Source organism: Telmatherina bonti, assembly GCF_933228915.1.
Source record: "Telmatherina bonti genome assembly, chromosome: 18".
Taxonomy (NCBI): domain Eukaryota; kingdom Metazoa; phylum Chordata; class Actinopteri; order Atheriniformes; family Telmatherinidae; genus Telmatherina; species Telmatherina bonti.
Window position 1 is genome coordinate 36,838,410 of NC_136616.1, and position 25,322 is coordinate 36,863,731.

The 25,322-nt window shown below is 44.9% G+C and overlaps 1 protein-coding gene across 1 annotated transcript; it reads right to left on the reverse strand.

Moving 5' to 3' along the window:
* Positions 1-3,668: 3,668 nt before the first annotated feature.
* LOC306769325 (Fc receptor-like protein 5) lies at positions 3,669-9,462 on the reverse strand (the record flags this gene model as incomplete). Its single annotated transcript, XM_079257891.1, has 6 exons — positions 3,669-3,712; positions 7,905-8,060; positions 8,132-8,374; positions 8,454-8,723; positions 8,865-8,900; positions 9,432-9,462. 6 exons carry the CDS (start codon positions 9,460-9,462, stop codon positions 3,669-3,671), a joined length of 780 nt encoding a protein of 259 aa, XP_079114017.1.
* Between the last annotated feature and the right edge of the window lie 15,860 nt (positions 9,463-25,322).

The window sequence follows — 25,322 nt, forward strand, 5'->3', positions numbered from 1 at the left end:
TGACCTGGAGTCAGACGGGTTTGGCTTAGAGGACCCGCTTCTGTCTGGAGGTCTAAATAAAGACCAGCTGGATCTCTGGTCCTGGTCTGTGATCCAGCTGGACAACATTTAGTTATTTTAACATCAAAACAACAACAAAAGCTGCATTTTCTTCGACTGTGGTCTAAATTCGTGACGCTACTGAGAACGAGTGGTATTCATGTGTAAGTGGTGGCTGTTAGTCAGAAAGAAGAAGCAGGCGACCACAAAGCGACCGGCTTGTAGAGAAGCTAACACGCTAACCACACGCTGGAAAATATACCTGCTGTCATCAGCCACCGCCGTGCTGCAGCGTCTAGAGGAAGCTCTCCTTGTGGTTTTATCAGTTCAGGTTTCAGGCGTCTATTGTCATGTGGGCATTACAGTGCAGATTGAGGAGGTGACAACAAGATACCTTTGATGTGTTCACACTTTCTCTTCATATTCTCACGGCTTCCTAAATATATCGATCATCAAAAAACTTACATTTGTGCAAGTTCATGCTTCTCATGAACTAGTTTAAAGTTCAGTTCACCATCAGTTTTTTAGGTTACAGGTGAGAATAAAGGACTAAATCGGCGAAAGGATTTCGATTTCTGTTGCTATGGAAACAACAGCTCGTGTGGAAAGAATTTAAGCAGGTCATGAGGAAGAACTTTGATTTAGTGGGTGCAGAAGAAACATTGTTGTGACCACAAGTGTTTCTGCTGCAGCACACAGATGGTGCAGAAAGCTGACATGCATGGTTTCATACACAACAAGTACATGAACAAGCCCTAATGGTATCCTCCCCAACAGGGCCTGCAGGGTTTCCCTACTGTGACACGCACAAGCCGTCAGTTCTGGTTGGCTGCTTCAATAATGGAGGCACAGGCTCATGCATTGCAAAGAAAACTATCCTTCTAAATTGGAAAATCAATCAAATCTCTGTGTCCAGCAGTTCAGAAATCTCTTGTTAGATCAAATTAGCATAGAGATGATGTCTGTCTAACCAAAGGATCAATCAGCTGAACTTCATTCCCTCTGGTCCCCTGTGAACAGCTCCATCACTTAGTATGGGGGGGTGTGACCTCATTGCACTCAGGGTTGGTGGCCAGTTGGGGGTCTCTGATGGCTGAGGGTCTGTGGTGGACTCTTGGGTGGGGATCTTGGCCGCTTCACTGCTGGGGTGGCTGGGTTTCTATCCCTGTTGAGGGCCTGGATGGGCCATCGATTGGAGTTGCCACACGGCGGCAGGGCGAGGCCGCTGGCGGGTGCTGGGTCGGCGGGCATTGGCTCCGCAGCGGGCGCCTGTGCCACCGTGAGGTGGACTGGGCAGGTTCCATGCCCTGGTGCCTGGTTGTCACCCTGGGACCGGGGGAGTTGGGGAGGGGGAATGATAAAATAGTTTGGATGGAGGGGGTCTGTCTGTGTGTGTGTGTGTGTGTGTGTGTGTGTGTGTGTGTGTGTGTGTGTGTGTGTGTGTGGGGTGGTGGGGGGGGGGGGGTGTTGAGGATCTGTGGTGGTCCATGGGTGTGTGTGCGGTGTGTGTGTGTGGGAGGGGGGGTGGAGGGGAGTGTGGTAGAGCATGCATGTGGTGTGTGTGTGTGTGTGTGGGATGGTGGGATGATGCATGGGTGTGTAGGGGTTGGGTGTGTGTATGGGGGAGTGGGGGTGCATGTGTGTGTGTGGGAGGGTGCGCGTCTGTGGGTGGGTGGAGATGGAGGATGTGAGGGTTTTTGATGGGTGTGGGGAGGGGTGGGGGTCTTTTGGATTGGGGGGGGGGGTTTGGGTGGCGGGGGTTTAGATGGGATGTGGGGGTCTGGAGGATGGTTTTGGGGGTGGGCTGAATGTGTGTGTGTGTGGACCTGTATGTGCCGGGATATGAGTGTGTGTGTGTGGAGACAATGGCGGGTGTGTTGGGGTGTTGGTGTGTGGACAAGAGGGGACTTTGACATGTCCCCGGCTGGGGGGTGTCCTCTGTGGGTGTGGGGGCAGTGGACCATCATTCTAGGATTCCCTGCCGCCCCTCTTCTTCTCTGTCGTAACGCCCCCCCTTTGCATGTAGTGAGTTGGTGCCATCTGGGACCAGTGGTGGCTCTCTGGTTGGAGTCGCCGAAGGCTCTGGTTATGGGGATAGCTGCCCCTGGCTTGTCCTGGTCCTCAGGGGACCCAGGAGTGGGGGGCATGCCCAGTGCCGCTGGCGGCTCACCTTCAGGAGGGAAGTTCACTTCCCTCTGGACTTAAATCCCTTGACCCCCTTTCCTGCCTGCTCTCTATCACACACAGGCAGGGAAATGGGAGGTGTGCGCATTGTGCTGGGTGATGAGAGAGGCCATCAAGGTGGTCTTGATCGCCGCACCCAGCCTCGGCTCACCTCCCAGTTTAAATTACTCGTCATCATTATAACACAAAAACATCGACAACTCAAGATGTGGGGGAGGGGCCATGCAGTGTAAAGTGGGTGGGGCTGTTTAGGTGGTCCCTCTCCCAGCACTGTGCAGCTACTTCCCTTAATTTTGATTGCAAGTAATACACACTTCACAATCATCCATTGGGTGCTTTGCTAGGGGGAGGGTTGAGGCAGGGGAAGAGTGCTGTCCATTCGACCTAAGTCTAGGTTGGCGGAGGGTGGTTTTTGGCCCTGGGGGGTGCTGGGTTAGCTGCATCTGTAGGGTGGTGAGGGGGGCATTGGGAGTGGTAGGTGGTAATTGTGGGGGCCCTGATTGGGACTTTCCTATTCTCTGCCCCCTCTGGGGCAACTCACACAGGACATGGTGGGGGGCGAGGCACGGGCATGTGGGAGCGGGTGGATGGGGTTGCAGATCGATGTGGGAGAGTGGGGTGGGGATCAGGGTTGGGGATGTGGGTGCGTGGATACTAATGGGTGGGGGTGTGTGTGTGGAGGGGTGTGTTGGTGGGTGGGTGGTGTGATAGGGTGGGTCTGTGTGTGATGGGGTGTGCCTGTGTGGGAGGGGATGGAGGGTATTGGGGTGTGCCCAGTGGTGCCGGCCCTTGCTGATCAGGGCCGGCTGGGGCCTGTTCCTCCTGACTGCGGGGATCTCTGGCTGGGACCTTTCTTTGCCACCTGCTGGGTGGATGCATGGTTGGCTCTGGAGTGGAGTGGTTAGAGTTTGTGTTTGGGGGTGACTGCCGGTTGCCAAGGTCTCTGGGTTCTCCTGGCCTGCCTCTTGCCTATGGGTGGGGGGGGTCACATTGGCATGATCAGTCTTCTCTAAACATGTTTCACTCTGAATCTTCCGCATGTGTCAAAGTCACTGAGTCGTCCTGCAGGTTTATTCTTTCTGTCTTTCTGGTTTAACTTGCTAGTTTCTGGTGCTCCTGACAGTTAATTATTTTGTTCTCCTCAGGGACACTGAATCTAGAGTTGGTTTATGTGGGTGTTCATATATATTTGTGTGTGTGTGTGTGTGTGTGTGTGTGTGTGTGTACATATGTATATAGGTGGGTCTGTATGTGTATTTGCATATGCATTTATCTCTTTCTCTTGTTTTCTCTTCTTTTCTGTTCTCTTTCAGTCCCTCTTGCCTGGTTCAGCAGCATAAACTCTGTAATAAAACACTTATTCAAAATAGGAAAATAAAATAAGAATTGAGAAAATCATGGAGATCATTATATCTATAAAGCTCCCCTTGTCCAATTAAATTTGCTCAGCAGAACCCAGCATTGAGAACTTCACACGCTTGCTTAAATGCTGGACAAGACAAAAAAAAAAACAAAAACAAAAACAAAAAAACAAACAAACAATGGAAGCACAGAACTTAACTCAATGTCTCTGCCGAATCCTGGACAGGATTCAAGCTCTGCCAGAGGTTGAAACTGAAGCTTTCCTAACATTTCCACTCCGCTCTTCACACAAGTGTCGGCGACACCTAACCCTAATCCTAACCCCAGCCCCAAGTCCGACAACACAGCTATACAGTTGACCATAACATCTAGACTAGATGAAAAACTGTGTAGACCTTGATGGCACTGCAATCAAGGGGTTTGAGTCTTATTTGAAGGACATGGACTACTCTGTGTCTGTTAGTGATGATATGCCTGCACAAACTAAAATAACCTGTGGAGTTCCCCAAGGCTCCGTTGTCGGACCCCTAATGTTCAACATCTGCATGCTCCCACTCACTCAAGTTATGACAAACAACAAAATAGGTTAACATAGTTACACTGATGACACACAAATATACATAACCACCTCACCAGGAGACTATAGTCTGATCCAAATTCTGATCAGATGCATTGATCAAATTAAAGACTATTAGATTAGTTTCTGGAGCCAAAGAAGAAAGATTAAAAGTCACAATCAGCTTCAGAGAGCTATGTTAAAAACTATTAACAAAGCCAGACATCCTAGTCCTGGACATGGATTTCACAATCACAACAACAACAACAACAAAAAAAGCCTGTTAAACATAGGTGATATTATGGGGTGGGAAGGGAGTAAACAAAAACAAACAAACAAAATAAAGCCTGTAGCACTTCATGGAAGGACCTGCATCCAACTGGACAGTCCCCTAGCACCTTCTTACAATGTCCTCTACTGTTTGATTTTGTGCTTGTGTTGTTCTCACTCATATGTAAGTCGCTTTGGAAAAAAGCATCTGCTAAATGACTGTAGAATAGAATAGAACAACAAGACAGATGTGAAGTCGGACTTTTATCACTTAAAGAACACCTGGAACGTTAAATGACTGATGTCTCAGCAAGATTTGAAAGACCTTGTCCAAGCATTTATGTATAGTGGACTAGAGTCCTGTAACACTGTCCTTACAGCTGTCCCGAAAGTCCATCAGAAAGCTGCAGTTAGTCCAGAATACTACTGATCCAGTCGTCATTGAGACCAGGAAAGTAGATGATATAACTCCAGTCTTCAGATCTTCACACTGGCTTCCCGTCTGTCAAAGAACTGACTTAAAAATTCTGCTGTTAGTTATTAAAGCACGAAATCGATTTTGGATCAAAATGCATTCAGTTTCTTTTGATGAGTTATCAACTGATGAGACCACTCAGGACCAGGTCTACTTCTTGTTCCTTCCATCCATCCATTTTCTGCAGCTTATCTGGGATTTGGCCACAAGGGGCAGCAGTCTAAGAAGGGAAGCAAAGACTTCCTTCTCCCCAGTCACATTTGCCAACTCTGCAGGGGGGATCCCGAGGCGTTCCCAGGCCAGCCGAGAGCTATAATCCCTCCAGCGTGTCCTGAGTCTTCCCCGGGGTCTCCTCCCAAAGGGACGTGCCTGGAACACCTCACCAGGGAGGTCCAGGAGGCATCCTGACCAGATGCCCAAGCTACATCAACTGGTTCCTCTCGATGCAGCGGCTCTACTCTGATCTCCTCCCGGATGACCGAGCTCCTCACCCTATCTCTAAGGGAGAGCCCGGCCACCCTGCAGAGGAAACTCATTTCAGCCGCCTGTATATGAGATCTGGTTCTTTCAATCACGACCCACAGCTCATGACCATAGGTGAGGGAAGGAACGTAGATCAACTGGTAAATCAAGCGCCTTGTCTTCTGGCTCAGCTCGTTCTTCCCCACGAAACACCGGAATCCACAAGGATGGAACCCACAGCATCCAGAACCTGAAAAACTCCAGACAGATCTCATCCACCCCCAGGGAATAGCCACCAACCACAACCAGAGATAGGAAGGTCCACTCCTGAGTTCCCCAGCGCTGCTTTCTGATTGGAAGTTGTATTGGTAGGATTGAGGAGGTCTTCGAAGTATTCCAAGTTGAGGTCAGCAGCTCCCAATCTCCACTGTACACAGTATTGACGGAGCACTGCTTCCCCCTCCTGAGTCGCCGGATGGTGGACCAAAATCTCCTCAAAAAGCTGTCCAGAAGTTGTTCACCACCAGTCGTTTGCCGAACTCCTCCCACACAGTTTTTGCCTTGGCGACAACCGAAGCCACATGCTGCTTAGCATGTCGGTACCGATCAGCTGCCTCCAGAGTCCCACAGGCCAAGAAGGCCCGATAGGGCTCCTTCTTCAGCTTGACGGTATCCCTCACTGCTGGTGTCCACCAACGAGTCCTGGGATTACCGCCACGACAGGCACCAAGAACCTTACAGCCACAGCTCCGGCTGGCCGCCTCAGCAATAGCGGCACGGAACACAGTCCATTCGGACTCAATGTCCCCCGCCTCACTCGGGACATGGTTGAAGCTCTGCTGAAGGTGGGAGTTGAAGCTCGCTCTGACGGGGGACTCAGCCAGACGTTCCCAGCAGACCCTCACAACACGTTTGGGCCTGCCAGATCTGACTGGCTTCCCCCCCCCCCATCTGAGCCAACTCACCACCAGATGGTGATCAGTTGACAGCTCCCCCCCCTTTCACCCAAGTTTCCAAGGCATGTGGCCACAACTCAGATGGTACGTTTACAAACTCGATCATTGAACTGCGGCCCAGAGTCCCGATGACAGGTGTACATATGGACACTTTTATGTTCAAACATAGTGTTCATTGTGGACAATACATGGACACAGAACTCCAAAAACAGAACACCACTTGGGTTCAGAGGGAGGGACCATGCCTGCCAATAACTCTCCTCCAGGTCTCATTGTCATTGCCCACGTGAGCATTGAAGTCCCCCCCAGATGGAGCGTAAAATAACAGGTTTACCTCTTTTCTTTGTCTTTTCCTGCTTATTTCTGATTATTTGTCCATAAGTGACGTCTGGTGTTGTCACGACTGAGTAGATGGTAGTTTGTTGACTCTCTGCAGAATGAAAACATGCAGGTTTGATTAATGTGAAAAGGCTTTACTGCAGGCTCAGTGTCAGTACACGCCATTAGCAGAAGCAACAACATGCGCGCTTTACCATGGTGACACCCGACAGTTATACTTTACGGCACGTAAATCAGTTGTCGTCAAATCACGTAACTCTATTCTTATATGACAGGTTACATTACTGCAGATACTGCAGCCTCGTGCGCACATAATACGTCTGCAGGGATCAATACACACAAACATTTTCCATTATTTCTAATAATTCTACTGCTGCTGTGTGGGAGATGAAGCCCTGATGCAGGAAAAGAGGATGTTTCTAAGCAGGAAACTGACCGACCACAGAGCTGCTAGCGTCATTAAAACAAGCTGAGAGGAAACAAACATCACCTCATCAGCACGCCTGATTTTCAGCTCCCACAATGCATTCATGGACCAGAATTCATCTATTTTCCAGAAACACTCGTGGATTTATTCCATTTAGAGTCTATAAATGTGTGTTTGAACTTTTTATTTGACTTTATAAAAACTCTTCTTACAAAGAGCCTCTGAGTGAAACATGTAGGTGATGTTTATCTGATGTGTTTTCTTTCAGAAACAGGAAGCTGGACGACCACAGAGCTGTTCCAGTCTGATAGCAGAACAACCACAGGCTGCAAACAGACCAGTACATGAACCACTGGTGCCCACCACAATGCACCAGTACTGTGAGAAAGTCCTGTAAAGGTTCTGACAGTGCTGGCTGTACCGCTGATGATCTACCCGTCTCAGTCCATGAAGTATTAAATGAATATATTATCAGAAGAAACCATGGAAATGTGAAGATAATGTATGAATGAGGCTTTTAGAAATAAATGTTCCATCTTTAGATAAAAAGCTTCAGATTTCCACATCTCAGTGTCCTGCAACACACTCATAGAAAAAGCTTTTACCTTTGTTTTGGTGCATTTTCTGTTGTCCACAATGTGATATTGTGATGTCACTGTATGTGACGTCTTGGTCTCCAACTTCATCACCAGCTGAGATGAAACAACATAAATACCAGTTTGTAATTCAGCATCTTGTAAATACAAAGCTGGAATAATCATCATGCATGGTATAAATGTAGAAATCATTCAGTGAAACAGAATCCATCCCTGAAAACGCAGAATTCTGACTCACCTTTAGATTTTCTGACGTGTCGTCTCAGTAGAAGAACCAGCGACACCAGTAGGACCAGAACAAGGAGACAAACAACAGGCAACAGCGCGGAGAGCAGAGGAGAAGGAGAATCAGGAGGAGAGGTGGATGTAGGGACCGCTGTGGTGCTGGGTTTCCCTACAATAAAGATATTTATCATCATCGTCACATCATGGATGCTGGAACTCAGTCAGCAGGATGATCCTCACCTGTGACAGAGATCCAGCTGGGTGGAGACTCTCCATGACTGCTGATGCTACACCTGTAGAGACCTTCATCAGACCTGCTAACATGGTGGAGGGTCATGTGACCTGTAGACTCAGTCCTGATGAGGGAGCCATCTTTATAGAAAGCAGCTGGGAGGTTGGAGGGAGGCTTTGATTGACAGCTCAGAGTGAGGTCATCTCCCTCCATCACAGGGAGGACAGGACTCTGCAGGATCACTGATCCACCTCAACACAGAGACAAACTCCAGCATTTCATCCATTTCCACACAGCTTCATCACCACTAACTCCACAGTCTCATCTTACCAGTGACAGTCAGGTTGATGCTGTTACTGGTTGCTCCCTCTCTGGACTCACACCAGTACACTCCAGTGTCTGACTTCCTGGTGTCGCTGATCTTCCAGGAAGAGCCTGATGAATCTGATGGCTTCCCCCATCCAGCTCCACTCTCAGACAGTCCTTTTGTTGTGTTTCTCCTCACCGTCCATCCAGCAGAGCTGTTGACGTCCTCACAGATCAGAGACAAAAATTCTCCTTCAAAAAACTGAGATCTGCTGGGACTGATGGTCAGACGAGCTGCTGGATGAAATGTTGGTGAAAAAGATGTAATATTTAATATTTACACTGTTATATGATACATTCCTGTTGGAAATATGAATGTAAATGTTAACAAATGTAAATATTGATCAGATTTAAACAGAGATGAAAGTTTCCAACCTTGATCAGAGCTGCAGCTCAGCAGAGACGTCAGAACTGAAGAGAAATGACATTTAGCTTTGTTTGAGTGTGACGTAGAGAATCATGTGATCATATGAAGCTGACATGGTCAGAAACGCCGTTATAAGGTTACATGAGATTCCCAGACCTGCAGCTCACTTCTTCATCCATTCATGGTTAAACTGCTGAAATGAAAGGAACCACTTTGCTGTTTTCTGCTTTTATTCTGCTGCACCATCTTGTCTCAAGCTTCACATTTCTTCTGCTTCTTTCAGCCTTTTTAAGGCTTCATTCCATCATTTGCTTGTTTTCTATTCAAGCTGCAGCTTCTGCGTCAGGATAGAAAGCCTCTTCTTCCCTTCTGCTCCTGCTCTCACAGCTTGATGTTTCACTGCTCTTTTATTTCTACCTGAGTAGAAAGTAAACTTCCAAAGTTCTGCCTCAACAACACATCCCATCAGTTTCATGTGCCTTCATCCTGACACATTTTCATGCACCTTCCTCATCATCAGTCCTCAGCAGAGCATTTCTGGCTAAATCAGACCAACACACACATTCTCTACTTACAGAGCAGACGCTGAAGAGACGTTTCCTTCATCGTGCCTCCAAGTGGTCTGGCCAGCCTTTTCTTCATGGTTGTTTGGGGCCCCACATAGAGCCCGCCCCCTTCCTGTATACGTGAGTATGGGCGGGGTTTTCTTCTCTTCCTGCAGCCGTCACTCATTTTTTTAACAAGTTATTCATAGAAACAAGCAGCGAAGCCTTGATGAGAGAAATATGAGCATAAAAACAGCATTTTGATGAGGCTGAGTAGCTCTTGTTGGGAATATGTAGGAGCTAGCTTAGTTCTTAGTGTTTGCAGAGAGGACAGCTTGTCCACAGGCCCATGTTTCCATGTGCTCTGGCATGACTGCAGCATTACAACAATGTATTATGTCCTTAAAGTTGATGCAAAACTGCAAAATCAACTTTCCGAAACTTTTCTGATCCAGCAGGTCTGAAATCTAGCTGGAAGAATTTTTTCTGGAGCTTGTTCATTGTTTAATCAAAGCTGAAGGATTTCTTGTTTGGTCAACATGTGCACATTAATCACATGACACATCTCCTGACCTCTGCGTACTGGTTCTGTAGCACTGTCCAGTTTATCCTGCCAAAAAAGAAGATGATGATCAACCAAGAAAAGACATAAAAAGACACCAGTCAGCATGTCTGGAGAGCTCAGCTGACATCTGACTCCCATACGGTCAACCCAAGAGCCGGGTCTTAGTCCAACATGGGTCTCCAGCATCACAGGCATGGACCATCTAAAAGGGACATATGAGATCTCCCAGTCTGGGACCTGAGGCCACGCCCCCAATGCCACCACCTGCCTGATGTGATGAGAGCGACTGAAATACCGTCTCACATGGGACCTGGTCCAACAGGGTCAGCGTTGGGTTCTGAGGAACCAGGACACTATGACAAGATCTGGACCATCCATCCATCCATCCATCTGTCTGTCTGTCTGTCCGTCGATCAGTCCATCCATCCACCCATCCATCCATCTGTCTGTCTGTCCGTCGATCAGTCCATCCACCCATCCATCCATCCACCCATCCATCCATCTGTCTGTCTGTCCGTCGATCAGTCCATCCATCCATCGAATCTGTCTGTCCGTCGATCAGTCCATCCATCCATCCATCCATCTGTCTGTCTGTCCGTCGATCAGTCCATCCATCCATCGAATCTGTCTGTCCGTCGATCAGTCCATCCATCCATCCATCCATCTGTCTGTCTGTCCGTCGATCAGTCCATCCATCCATCGAATATGTCTGTCCGTCGATCAGTCCATCCATCCATCCATCCATCTGTCTGTCTGTCCGTCGATCAGTCCATCCATCCATCCATCCATCCATCCATTCAGACTACTTCTTCAGGCTCATCAGGAGGATCACAATCTACTCCCAGGCCAGCTGAGATCTAGTCCATCCATCTATCTATCTATCTATCTATCTATCTATCTATCTATCTATCTATCTATCTATCTATCTATCTATCTATCTATCTATCTATCTATCTGTCTGTCTGTCTGTCTGTCTGTCTGTCTGTCTGTCTGTCTGTCTGTCTGTCTGTCTATGCCTAACTCGTAACAACAGGTAAACATCTCAAACAGGTGAGTAACTCTTTAGTGGGTCTCAGAACCGTGATAACGGGGAGAATTAGTCAGAAACACGTGGACACCAGCTTCCTTTGGCTCCTGCATGTATGAACTAAGATGAGGAAGTTTGTGACTTGTTCCAGAGCTAAACAATCACCCAGCGCCCCCTGCTGGAGCCTCCTGGTTACTGCTTTAACTTCCACTGGTATTATTAAAAACTCGTACAACTAAAACATCTCATGAGCAGTTCCACCTAAAATGTGACCTGATCAGGTAACTCTGCCTTCCAGTTACGTTTCAAACAATCCAGTCTTTCACACTGGTATTATTGTGATCATAAATCTGTATTTTAAGGAGAAAACTGGTGTTTTTAGTGGTCAACATGTTAGTATCCTGTACCATGGAAACAACTGGATAAAAAATGCTCGCAGGACAAAAAGACACTTTAAAAGTTTATCTGTGCAACAGATTTGCCATGAAAGGAGACAGAAACAGAGTTTTAGGTTGAAAGTTACATGGAGCATCTTTAAGATGTTCTTGTTTGTCGTCCAGTTTAGCAGAACGGATCAGAAACTTCAGCTGTGTGGAACTGATGGTCATCTTTCTGCCAGTTATTATCTCCTGCACAGAGTTTCTGGAATGTTCTGATGCTGCTCGCCGTATCATTATTCAGTCTGGTGCAGAGTTAATGTACCTTTAACAGACATCTGAGGCAGGACACAGCAATGGGAAAGCTGTTTTTCAATCTTTAAGGTCATTTTACACCACACAGCATAGCAGTGGCAGAGGAGGCTCTGTGTGGCGCCTCGATGCCCGTTCCTGAGCCGCTCAGGCCAGGTGTTGGACCTTCACCTGTATGCAGGCCAGGTGTTGGACCTTCACCTGTACGGAGGCCAGGTGTTGGACCTTCACCTGTACGCAGGCCAGGTGTTGGACCTTCACCTGTACGCAGGCCAGGTGTTGGACCTTCACCTGTACGGAGGCCAGGTGTTGGACCTTCACCTGTACGCAGGCCAGGTGTTGGACCTTCACCTGTACGCAGGCCAGGTGTTGGACCTTCACCTGTACGGAGGCCAGGTGTTGGACCTTCACCTGTACGCAGGCCAGGTGTTGGACCTTCACCTGTACGCAGGCCAGGTGTTGGACCTTCACCTGTACGCAGGCCAGGTGTTGGACCTTCACCTGTACGCAGGCCAGGTGTTGGACCTTCACCTGTACGCAGGCCAGGTGTTGGACCTTCACCTGTACGCAGGCCAGGTGTTGGAGGAGCGTGGGGGGGTGGGTCATGTGTCACATGGGTGAGGAGGGCTAGACTAAGCACACAGTCCTGCAGCACGTCTGCAGTCGGGGTTCGAGTTGATTCTGTCTGATTTCCTGACATATTATGGTCTGTTAGGCAGGAAGTCCATAATCCCTGCTCACTTTAGTTGGTGAGTTTGTTCACCAGTTTATGGGAAAGCATCCTTACATACGCGTTTAGTGCGCTTCGGGGGTCAGGGGGTTCAGTCACACAGGGTTATATCATACATCCACAGTTTAGCTTTAAAGCTCTGAAAGATGCTTCACATTTCAGAATAAAGGTTCTGCTTGATGAAGTTGCAGCTTCCAGCAGAAACATCCTGTAATTCTGCAAGCAGAAACTTTTCAGCAGCTGATCTGGATGAACTGAAGAAGCTGGAAACATTGCTGGAGCCCTGCAGGATATTTATTCGTTTCTATGTTTGTTCATTGGCTCCAGGTTCCCCACAATCTTTAATTAGACGAAGAAGAAAGTAGATGGATGGATGTTTGTTCAACTTCAGTTAAATAAATTTCATAAGTAAAGTTTCCATAACTTAAAAGAAAAAAGGAGTATGAAAAGAAAAAGATAAATATCCTGTTATGGTACATTTAGAAAGAGATAAAACTTCTGTGATCAATAACAATTAATCATGAGTTAACTCAGGACTATGAAGTTTATCTGGACAGTAAAACTAACATGCAGGATGATTTAATGTGCTTCACACAAAACATTCAAAGTTTTACAGATAGTGGGAAGAAAATAATAAAAGGCAGCACCAGACAATAAAATAATAGATCAGCTGAAAATACTCAAAAGCAAGATCAGGTAAAAGTTGCATGTTGGTTTCATGCAGGTGCGTCAGAAAATAAATGTTTTAACCTGGATGTGAAAGTTTCTACATGAGGTGAGATCTCCACAGGCAGCAGGACTCTGGTCTGGACTCTGGTCTGGTCTCTGGTCTGGTCTCTGGTCTGGTCTCTGGTCTGGACTCTGGTTAAACTGGTGTGATGTGTTCAGATCTCTTAGTCTGAGTTAATGCTCCAGCAGCATCTGGATGAGATGCTGATGCAATCTGCCGTGAGACTGGCAGACTGACTGATCCACTTTCTGTTTATGTACTGTACTGGGAAGCTGAGATACCTCCACACAGATTTACCAATGGAGGAGGGTCGAAACATTCTGGTTTCTTCTTAAATATGTTCCCAGCCAGGATGTCCATCCATCCATCTTCTGCCGCTTATCCGGGGTCGGGTCGCGGGGGCAGCAGCCTAAGCAGGGAAGCCAGACTTCCCTCTCTACAGCCACATTTGCCAACTCTGCGGGGGGGATCCCGAGGCGTTCCCAGGCCAGCCAAGAGATATAATCCCTCCAGCGTGTCCTGGGTCTTCCCCGGGATCTCCTCCCCGAGGGACGTGCCTGGAACACCTCACCAGGGAGGTCCAGGAGGCATCCTGACCAGATGCCCGAGCCACCTCAACTGGTTCCTCTCGATGCGGAGGAGCAGCGGCTCTACTCTGATCTCCTCCCGGATGACTGAGCTCCTCACCCTATCTCTAAGGGAGAGCCCGGCCACCCTGCGGAGGAAACTCATTTCAGCCGCCTGTATACGAGATCTCCTTCTTTCGGTCACGACCCACAGCTCATGACCATAGGTGAGGGTAGGAACGTAGATCGACTGGTAAATCGAGAGCTTCACCTTCTGGCTCAGCTCCTTCTTCACCACGACAGACCGGCGCAGAGTCCACATTACTGCAGACGCCGCACCGATCCGTCTGTCGATCTCACGCTCCATCCTTCCCTCACTCGTGAACAAGACCCCGAGATATTTAATCTCCTCCACTTGAGGCAGGACCTGACTCCCGACCCGGAGAGGACAATCCACCCTATTCCGGCTGAGAACCATGGTCTCAGATTTGGAGGTGCTGATTCTCATCCCAGCCGCTTCACACTTGGTCGCGAATCGCTCAAGTGAGAGCTGGAGATCACGACCAGATGAAGCCAACAGGACCACGTCATCCGCAAAAAGCAGGGACCCAATCCTGAGGCCACCAAGTCGGATCCCCTCAACACCTCGGCTGCACCTAGAAATTCTGTCCATATAAGTTATGAACAGAGTCGGTGATAAAGGGCAGCCTTGGCGGAGTCCAACCCTCACCGGAAACGAATCTGACTTACTACCGGCAATGCGGACCAAGCTCTGACACCTGTCGTACAGGGACCGGATAGCTCGTACAAGGGGGTCCGGTACCCCATACCCCCAGAGTACAGAAGTCCCTGAGGACATAACACATCTGCTAGCCATAACGTCTACTAGCACAACGTCTGCTAGCCATTATGCCTGTTAGCCATGACATCTGGTAGGATAATATCTGCTAGCCATGATGTCCACTAGCATAATGTCTGTTAGCCATAATATCCCCGTGCCGTAAAGTCCATTAGCCAGAGATTGTTGGTAAAGTGCAATGCAGTTATTATTCTTTGTGTGAATTTGATATGACTCCCTCTGCTGTCTTTCCAATATGTTCCGTGTTGCCAAGTTGGAATGAAAGGATCATTTACCAAAAGTATTTCAGTTCAAAGAACTGGTGCAGGTGTAACATTAATGAAGCTAACCATGTAGCATTGAGGTGAATGAATGAAAGGATTTGCAAGTGAACATTTTTTACATTGTTCACATAGTGATAACAACAGTCATTGTTTCACAGTCGTAAGACGAGTATTTCTTTCTCCACCAGTTCATAAGAACAAGAAACAGGAGTATTAGTCTCAGTATTCTTACGTGGCCACTCCTTTGCTTCCGTTGTCATATTTTTCTTTACTGGGCTGGAGAGCGGTTGTGTGAACATTTTATTCATGATAAGCAGTTTAAACAACTAATTTTTTTGACTACCCGTTGAATCAGCATCACTTGAGGAAATGTTTTAAAGGATTCTGACCCTCTTTGCTGTAATGGCAGGTAAGAATTAGCTGTTAGCATTACTGTTAGCATTGATTGTCAGTGTTTGCGTGTATCTGGGGTGTCAAGAAAAAAACACGGTCGATATAGTTTGTGAAAGTGAAGTTAGTGGCATGTTGTAGCGTGTAGCTAGTTTCAGTTCATTATGCTTGTTTTAGCGTAGCGTTTGTTCTATCTTACCTTTAATTACTTCTAAGTAGAAATGGAAATGAAAAATGCTTACTTCCATTTTTTCTTTTCACTTACCTGTGTTTGGTGTCCACTTTAGAGTTTTGGTGCAAATAGTTGATCTGGTGCTTCCTGCTCACAGTTTACCTCTTTAATGCTCAAAGGTTGAAAAAAAAAGCAAAGGAAGAGTTTTTTTGTGTATTTTTCTTTGGACAATCTTGATGTGAATCAATATTTATCAAGTCATTGATATAACACTTTCTACTATAATAGTTCTGAAATACTTAGTTTTAAAAGGTTTTCTGGAAGAAACCTCTGGTGCGTTGCTGACAGCGGACTTCCACTGAGGCCTCAGTTATTCTGCCTGGGCGGTTTGCAGATGGGCAGCGGACACTTTCACCTAGTTTCCAATGTTTGTAAGATACTTTCAGGACTTCAGTGCAGAGTTAGTATTCATTGTGTGTTCATTGTGTCAGCCAGACTCTTCATCTTTGTGTTCAGGTCATCAGAGGATGAAATTAGTCTGATTATTATGTAATCTGGGCAGAAACATGTTATAAGTTTTCTGTTTAACACCAAGGACCAGGTCTGGTAGGATCCAAATGTGCAAATTTATGAAAAAGTTGATGCCTTCGGTAAAGAAATGTGAACAGGGATGAAAAAATAAGATGGAATAAAGACATAAGAAGGTGAAGAAAAGAAAAATCATCAATAAATAGGTGGGGGTGAATGTATCATCACCTGAAAGAAAGAAAGAAAACATGAATGAATGCAACAGTCTCTTGTTTCTAAGACTGTTTTTCAAAATAAAAGCACCATGCACTGACCAAAGATTTTTTGCTACAATGATGATTCTGCTTTTGGCATCACAGACACGCTGAACAACAAGCGAATGCGTGTGATTTCTGTACACATGCGCAGCATCTGGGAAGCTAACAAGATGCACATGCAAGCAATTCTTTGCTGCTGTTACTCTGAGAAATCCAGCTACTTCAAAAAATAAAGCCTTGTCTCAGTCATGACTGATTCCATTTAGGACTTGGAGTGCACATCTGGGTATTCCAGCTGTGACATGCATCATCTGTCATTATCAGTCCATCCATCCTGAGTTCCTCCAACAGCTCCAACATGCTGGATCAGCCATCTCTTTCAATGTTTCCTTGTTTATCCCAAAAATATTGGGATCCTTGCTTTGTTTTTATGTCTCCTTGTTACAATAACTGCCACCATGAGCACTCAGACTGTTTGCATGTCCTTTTGAAACGTGTGAAATATAGACAGAGTTTCTTTCAGAAACATTGCTCTCGGGTCTGATAGATCATATTGAGGCTGCTAAATGAACATTTTTCCTTTTCGACCCCCAAAACATGCAAAATAACATGTGAAGGCTCCATATTGTATCTTCATTGTGGTAGGTGCAGTCACTGGATACGGAGGCAGCCCCAATGCGTGTTGTTAGTAAATCAGTTTGTACATTATTTGCATGTGCACTGATGCTTTAGTCCATGCAAACCTTTAGCAGACCCGGCTCCAAGAGGAGGGAGCTGGAGCAGCTCCTAACCTGCACCCTCCCTTCCCTCCATGATCTGATCATTCATTTCTGCTGGCTCAAAATGTCACAAATGATCCATGACACCCTGAACACTCCCTGACACTTAGAGTCAAGTGCGTTGCAGAAGGGAAACATCTAAAAGCTGCAGGATACAGGCCTGAATGTTGATGAGGTTACTCGTGTTCTCCATGTTTAATGACAGATCACATCATGATTACATCAGAAATGCAACTGTGAGAAGGTTTTTTTCTAACCTGTTTGTGTTGAATAACAACTGACGGGTGAAAATAAATATGTACACATAACTCAGGTCATCAGGAGGAGGTGCTGGTAGGTGAGACAGTCTGACGTGTCTTCATCATCATCATCAGTTCTCATCCGTGAACTCAGGCAAGGTAAGCCTCATTCCTCATTTCCTGCTGCTTTTATCTTTAATGTTTTCTGCTTTTAAAGAAAAGGAAATGTGATATTTCCTGTTGATACTGATGATGCTCCCATATTTACATGTTAACCTAATAGATACTACAAAATATAAGGATGTAATCTGTGACATTAGGGTTTCATTTCTAGATTAACAGTCATACTTTGCATGTTTTATTTACTGTTCATGAATAAAACCAGGATCCTTAACAAACCTGTTCAAGTTAAAAGTTGAATATTAAAATGTGTGGAAGAGAATTTAGATGTTTTAGCTTAAGTGGTTAGAAAATTCATCAGGCAGTTTATTTTGCTGTCTGAAATTAAAACCTTTTGCCTCATTAAAAATACTTTTCAAATGAGGCAAAACTCAACTATAACTAATCTGCCAAAGTAAAAGTTTGAAGATTTATGCAGAAAATAGGCCATGTGCCGCGTCTTCTTCAGCATTTCAATTTATCCAACACGTTTACTTCCGGTTGCCGCTATGCTAGGCATTAACTCAGCAGCAGCAATGGCGTTTACCACACGTTCACTCCAACATCTGCCCGACTGACAATAAGCAAGTCGTTTCCTTCAAGAAGCAACAACGGCATCCTCGTGTCAGGAAACAAAAGAATTTCCAGCTTCATGTAACTCGCTACGTTAACAACTACGAAGGTAAGACCTGAGATTGTGTTGTCATTAGCGTTAGCATGCGACAGAATGACACGCTTGTGTTTAAATGTTTTAGCTTATGAATGTCGGATGTCATTTTTCAAACATGACGATCAAACATTATTTCTAATGTCAGAGTCAAACAAAGATCCTGATGCAGGAGAAACAACAGTTAGCGCTGAATGCTACAGTTTAGCAAAGAAAAGCCAGATAAAACACCTTGAGAGTAAGAGAAGTTATCCTGCAGGTTCCATGCAGGCTGGTTGATCATGTATGCAACAAGTTCTTATCTATGAAACCACAGTTTTTATGTCAAAGATAATCTGCACGTTCAGGCGCAGGCTGGTTAGAATATCGACTGACTCATGGGAAAAGTGTAGTTTGAGGTTTTCAGAGTGGAGTCCTTGAGAGATTCATGGTCCAGCAGCTTTTTGGGAAAAAACACGTTTATTATTTTGCAACAGTAAATCACAAGTTAAACTGTGAATGAGGATAAATTCAAAACAAACAGGCATCTATGGTCGAATTAGAGTCAGTGAAAGAACTTTTTAAAGAAGTCTAAAAGCCACACATCTTAAAATATGCTTTTTGTTTGTCCTTCAACATATGTTTTTATCCCCAGCTTGTGCTGAAGGACTGCTGTCCTGCAGAGCTGCAGAGCTACAATTCTTCCTGCACAACATGCAAAGTCATGTGCAACCAAACTGCAGCCTCTTCATACCAGGGATTACTGTCTACAGAAGATCAGCACTGTTCCTCCACACAGCTGCACAGAACCTGAGCAGAAATACTGCAAGAACCATGGTAACTATTTACTACTATTTCCCCTCATCATCCCAGCCAAGACTTCATGTAGGCTTGTACTGCCTGTGTTCCACTTTACATCATATATTTGGTTAAACTAAAAACATGTTGCCGGATGTTTAATCAGGTCTGGTCATTCGCTCAGCCAGAACCAAATATAGAAGATCTGGGAGGTGATCCGGTGAGTATTGTTATGATGTTATTTGTCTAATAAGTAGAATAAGTTATCATGTCAGTCAGACAACGACGAAATTATCTGCTAAATAAAAGACTAAATGGTTTTTTTAAATCTTTTCTGTAAATTTTAACTGTCAATAAACAAAAAAGTCCAAATCTGAAAGATTTTTCCACAAAATGAGGCCTTTCTACTGTTACTACCAATATACATGTTTGTTTTTTATGTATGGTTCATTAAAATGTTCATTTTTCACAGGAGCAGCTTGTACAGGGCAGTCAGTTCACCTCCACCTGAGCTTTCCACACTCCGGGTAGATGAGGCCAACCACCATTTTCCCAGTAATACAGCTCCATTAACACCAGAATAACCAGGTTTTCCAGATTTCCCAGTGACACAGCTCCATTAACACCAGAATAACCAGGATTTCCAGATTTCCCAGTAACACAGCTCCATTAACACCAGAATAACCAGGATTTCCAGATTTCCCAGTGACACAGCTCCATTAACACCAGAATAACCAGGATTTCCAGATTTCCCAGTGACACAGCTCCATTAACACCAGAATAACCAGGATTTCCAGATTTCCCAGTAATACAGCTCCATTAACACCAGAATAACCAGGATTTCCAGATTTCCCAGTAACACAGCTCCATTAACACCAGAATAACCAGGATTTCCAGATTTCCCAGTGACATAGCTCCATTAACACCAGAATAACCAGGATTTCCAGATTTCCCAGTAACACAGCTCCATTAACACCAGAATAACCAGGATTTCCAGATTTCCCAGTAATACAGTTCCATTAACACCAGAATAACCAGGATTTCCAGATTTCCCAGTAACACAGCTCCATTAACACCAGAATAACCAGGATTTCCAGATTTCCCAGTAACACAGCTCCATTAACACCAGAATAACCAGGATTTCCAGATTTCCCAGTAACACAGTTCCATTAACACCAGAATAACCAGGATTTCCAGATTTCCCAGTAACACAGTTCCATTAACACCAGAATAACCAGGATTTCCAGATTTCCCAGTAACACAGCTCCATTAACACCAGAATAACCAGGATTTCCAGATTTCCCAGTGACACAGCTCCATTAACACCAGAATAACCAGGATTTCCAGATTTCCCAGTAACACAGCTCCATTAACACCAGAATAACCAGGATTTCCAGATTTCCCAGTGACATAGCTCCATTAACACCAGAATAACCAGGATTTCCAGATTTCCCAGTAATACAGCTCCATTAACACCAGAATAACCAGGATTTCCAGATTTCCCAGTAATACAGCTCCATTAACACCAGAATAACCAGGATTTCCAGATTTCCCAGTAATACAGCTCCATTAACACCAGAATAACCAGGATTTCCAGATTTCCCAGTAATACAGCTCCATTAACACCAGAATAACCAGGATTTCCAGATTTCCCAGTAATACAGCTCCATTAACACCAGAATAACCAGGATTTCCAGATTTCCCAGTAATACAGCTCCATTAACACCAGAATAACCAGGATTTCCAGATTTCCCAGTAATACAGCTCCATTAACACCAGAATAACCAGGATTTCCAGATTTCCCAGTGACACAGCTCCATTAACACCAGAATAACCAGGATTTCCAGATTTCCCAGTAATACAGTTCCATTAACACCAGAATAACCAGGATTTCCAGATTTCCCAGTAATACAGCTCCATTAACACCAGAATAACCAGGATTTCCAGATTTCCCAGTGACATAGCTCCATTAACACCAGAATAACCAGGATTTCCAGATTTCCCAGTAATACAGCTCCATTAACACCAGAATAACCAGGATTTCCAGATTTCCCAGTAATACAGCTCCATTAACACCAGAATAACCAGGATTTCCAGATTTCCCAGTGACATAGCTCCATTAACACCAGAATAACCAGGATTTCCAGATTTCCCAGTAATACAGCTCCATTAACACCAGAATAACCAGGATTTCCAGATTTCCCAGTAATACAGTTCCATTAACACCAGAATAACCAGGATTTCCAGATTTCCCAGTAATACAGCTCCATTAACACCAGAATAACCAGGATTTCCAGATTTCCCAGTGACAGAGCTCCATTAACACCAGAATAACCAGGATTTCCAGATTTCCCAGTAACACAGTTCCATTAACACCAGAATAACCAGGATTTCCAGATTTCCCAGTGACATAGCTCCATTAACACCAGAATAACCAGGATTTCCAGATTTCCCAGTAATACAGCTCCATTAACACCAGAATAACCAGGATTTCCAGATTTCCCAGTGACACAGCTCCATTAACACCAGAATAACCAGGATTTCCAGATTTCCCAGTAACACAGCTCCATTAACACCAGAATAACCAGGATTTCCAGATTTCCCAGTAATACAGCTCCATTAACACCAGAATAACCAGGATTTCCAGATTTCCCAGTAATACAGCTCCATTAACACCAGAATAACCAGGATTTCCAGATTTCCCAGTAATACAGCTCCATTAACACCAGAATAACCAGGATTTCCAGATTTCCCAGTAATACAGCTCCATTAACACCAGAATAACCAGGATTTCCAGATTTCCCAGTAACACAGCTCCATTAACACCAGAATAACCAGGATTTCCAGATTTCCCAGTAACACAGCTCCATTAACACCAGAATAACCAGGATTTCCAGATTTCCCAGTGACACAGCTCCATTAACACCAGAATAACCAGGATTTCCAGATTTCCCAGTAATACAGCTCCATTAACACCAGAATAACCAGGATTTCCAGATTTCCCAGTAATACAGCTCCATTAACACCAGAATAACCAGGATTTCCAGATTTCCCAGTGACATAGCTCCATTAACACCAGAATAACCAGGATTTCCAGATTTCCCAGTAACACAGTTCCATTAACACCAGAATAACCAGGATTTCCAGATTTCCCAGTAATACAACTCCATTAACACCAGAATAACCAGGATTTCCAGATTTCCCAGTAACACAGTTCCATTAACACCAGAATCACCAGGATTTCCAGATTTCCCAGTAACACAGTTCCATTAACACCAGAATAACCAGGATTTCCAGATTTCCCAGTAATACAGCTCCATTAACACCAGAATAACCAGGATTTCCAGATTTCCCAGTAACACAGCTCCATTAACACCAGAATAACCAGGATTTCCAGATTTCCCAGTAACACAGCTCCATTAACACCAGAATAACCAGGATTTCCAGATTTCCCAGTAATACAGCTCCATTAACACCAGAATAACCAGGATTTCCAGATTTCCCAGTAACACAGCTCCATTAACACCAGAATAACCAGGATTTCCAGATTTCCCAGTGACACAGCTCCATTAACACCAGAATAACCAGGATTTCCAGATTTCCCAGTAACACAGTTCCATTAACACCAGAATAACCAGGATTTCCAGATTTCCCAGTAACACAGCTCCATTAACACCAGAATAACCAGGATTTCCAGATTTCCCAGTGACACAGTTCCATTAACACCAGAATAACCAGGATTTCCAGATTTCCCAGTGACACAGTTCCATTAACACCAGAATAACCAGGATTTCCAGATTTCCCAGTGACACAGTTCCATTAACACCAGAATAACCAGGATTTCCAGATTTCCCAGTGACACAGCTCCATTAACACCAGAATAACCAGGATTTCCAGATTTCCCAGTAATACAGCTCCATTAACACCAGAATAACCAGGATTTCCAGATTTCCCAGTAACACAGCTCCATTAACACCAGAATAACCAGGATTTCCAGATTTCCCAGTAATACAGCTCCATTAACACCAGAATAACCAGGATTTCCAGATTTCCCAGTAATACAGCTCCATTAACACCAGAATAACCAGGATTTCCAGATTTCCCAGTAATACAGTTCCATTAACACCAGAATAACCAGGATTTCCAGATTTCCCAGTGACAGAGCTCCATTAACACCAGAATAACCAGGATTTCCAGATTTCCCAGTAACACAGCTCCATTAACACCAGAATAACCAGGATTTCCAGATTTCCCAGTGACACAGCTCCATTAACACCAGAATAACCAGGATTTCCAGATTTCCCAGTAATACAGCTCCATTAACACCAGAATAACCAGGATTTCCAGATTTCCCAGTAACACAGCTCCATTAACACCAGAATAACCAGGATTTCCAGATTTCCCAGTAATACAGTTCCATTAACACCAGAATAACCAGGATTTCCAGATTTCCCAGTGACACAGCTCCATTAACACCAGAATAACCAGGATTTCCAGATTTCCCAGTAACACAGCTCCATTAACACCAGAATAACCAGGATTTCCAGATTTCCCAGTAACACAGCTCCATTAACACCAGAATAACCAGGATTTCCAGATTTCCCAGTAATACAGCTCCATTAACACCAGAATAACCAGGATTTCCAGATTTCCCAGTAATACAGCTCCATTAACACCAGAATAACCAGGATTTCCAGATTTCCCAGTAATACAGCTCCATTAACACCAGAATAACCAGGATTTCCAGATTTCCCAGTAACACAGCTCCATTAACACCAGAATAACCAGGATTTCCAGATTTCCCAGTAATACAGCTCCATTAACACCAGAATAACCAGGATTTCCAGATTTCCCAGTAATACAGCTCCATTAACACCAGAATAACCAGGATTTCCAGATTTCCCAGTGACACAGCTCCATTAACACCAGAATAACCAGGATTTCCAGATTTCCCAGTGACACAGCTCCATTAACACCAGAATAACCAGGATTTCCAGATTTCCCAGTAACACAGCTCCATTAACACCAGAATAACCAGGATTTCCAGATTTCCCAGTGACATAGCTCCATTAACACCAGAATAACCAGGATTTCCAGATTTCCCAGTAATACAGCTCCATTAACACCAGAATAACCAGGATTTCCAGATTTCCCAGTGACATAGCTCCATTAACACCAGAATAACCAGGATTTCCAGATTTCCCAGTAACACAGCTCCATTAACACCAGAATAACCAGGATTTCCAGATTTCCCAGTAACACAGCTCCATTAACACCAGAATAACCAGGATTTCCAGATTTCCCAGTAATACAGCTCCATTAACACCAGAATAACCAGGATTTCCAGATTTCCCAGTGACATAGCTCCATTAACACCAGAATAACCAGGATTTCCAGATTTCCCAGTGATACAGCTCCATTAACACCAGAATAACCAGGATTACCAGATTTCCCAGTAACACAGCTCCATTAACACCAGAATAACCAGGGTTTCCAGATTTCCCAGTAACACAGTTCCATTAACACCAGAATAACCAGGATTTCCAGATTTCCCAGTGACACAGCTCCATTAACACCAGAATAACCTGGATTTCCAGATTTCCCAGTAATACAGCTCCATTAACACCAGAATAACCAGGATTTCCAGATTTCCCAGTGACACAGCTCCATTAACACCAGAATAACCAGGATTTCCAGATTTCCCAGTGACACAGCTCCATTAACACCAGAATAACCAGGATTTCCAGATTTCCCAGTGACACAGCTCCATTAACACCAGAATAACCAGGATTTCCAGATTTCCCAGTGACACAGCTCCATTAACACCAGAATAACCAGGATTTCCAGATTTCCCAGTAACACAGCTCCATTAATACCAGAATAACCAGGATTTCCAGATTTCCCAGTAATACAGTTCCATTAACACCAGAATAACCAGGATTTCCAGATTTCCCAGTGACATAGCTCCATTAACACCAGAATAACCAGGATTTCCAGATTTCCCAGTAATACAGCTCCATTAACACCAGAATAACCAGGATTTCCAGATTTCCCAGTAATACAGCTCCATTAACACCAGAATAACCAGGATTTCCAGATTTCCCAGTAATACAGCTCCATTAACACCAGAATAACCAGGATTTCCAGATTTCCCAGTAATACAGCTCCATTAACACCAGAATAACCAGGATTTCCAGATTTCCCAGTAACACAGATCCATTAACACCAGAATAACCAGGATTTCCAGATTTCCCAGTAACACAGCTCCATTAACACCAGAATAACCAGGATTTCCAGATTTCCCAGTGACACAGCTCCATTAACACCAGAATAACCAGGATTTCCAGATTTCCCAGTAATACAACTCCATTAACACCAGAATAACCAGGATTTCCAGATTTCCCAGTAATACAGCTCCATTAACACCAGAATAACCAGGATTTCCAGATTTCCCAGTGACATAGCTCCATTAACACCAGAATAACCAGGATTTCCAGATTTCCCAGTAACACAGCTCCATTAAC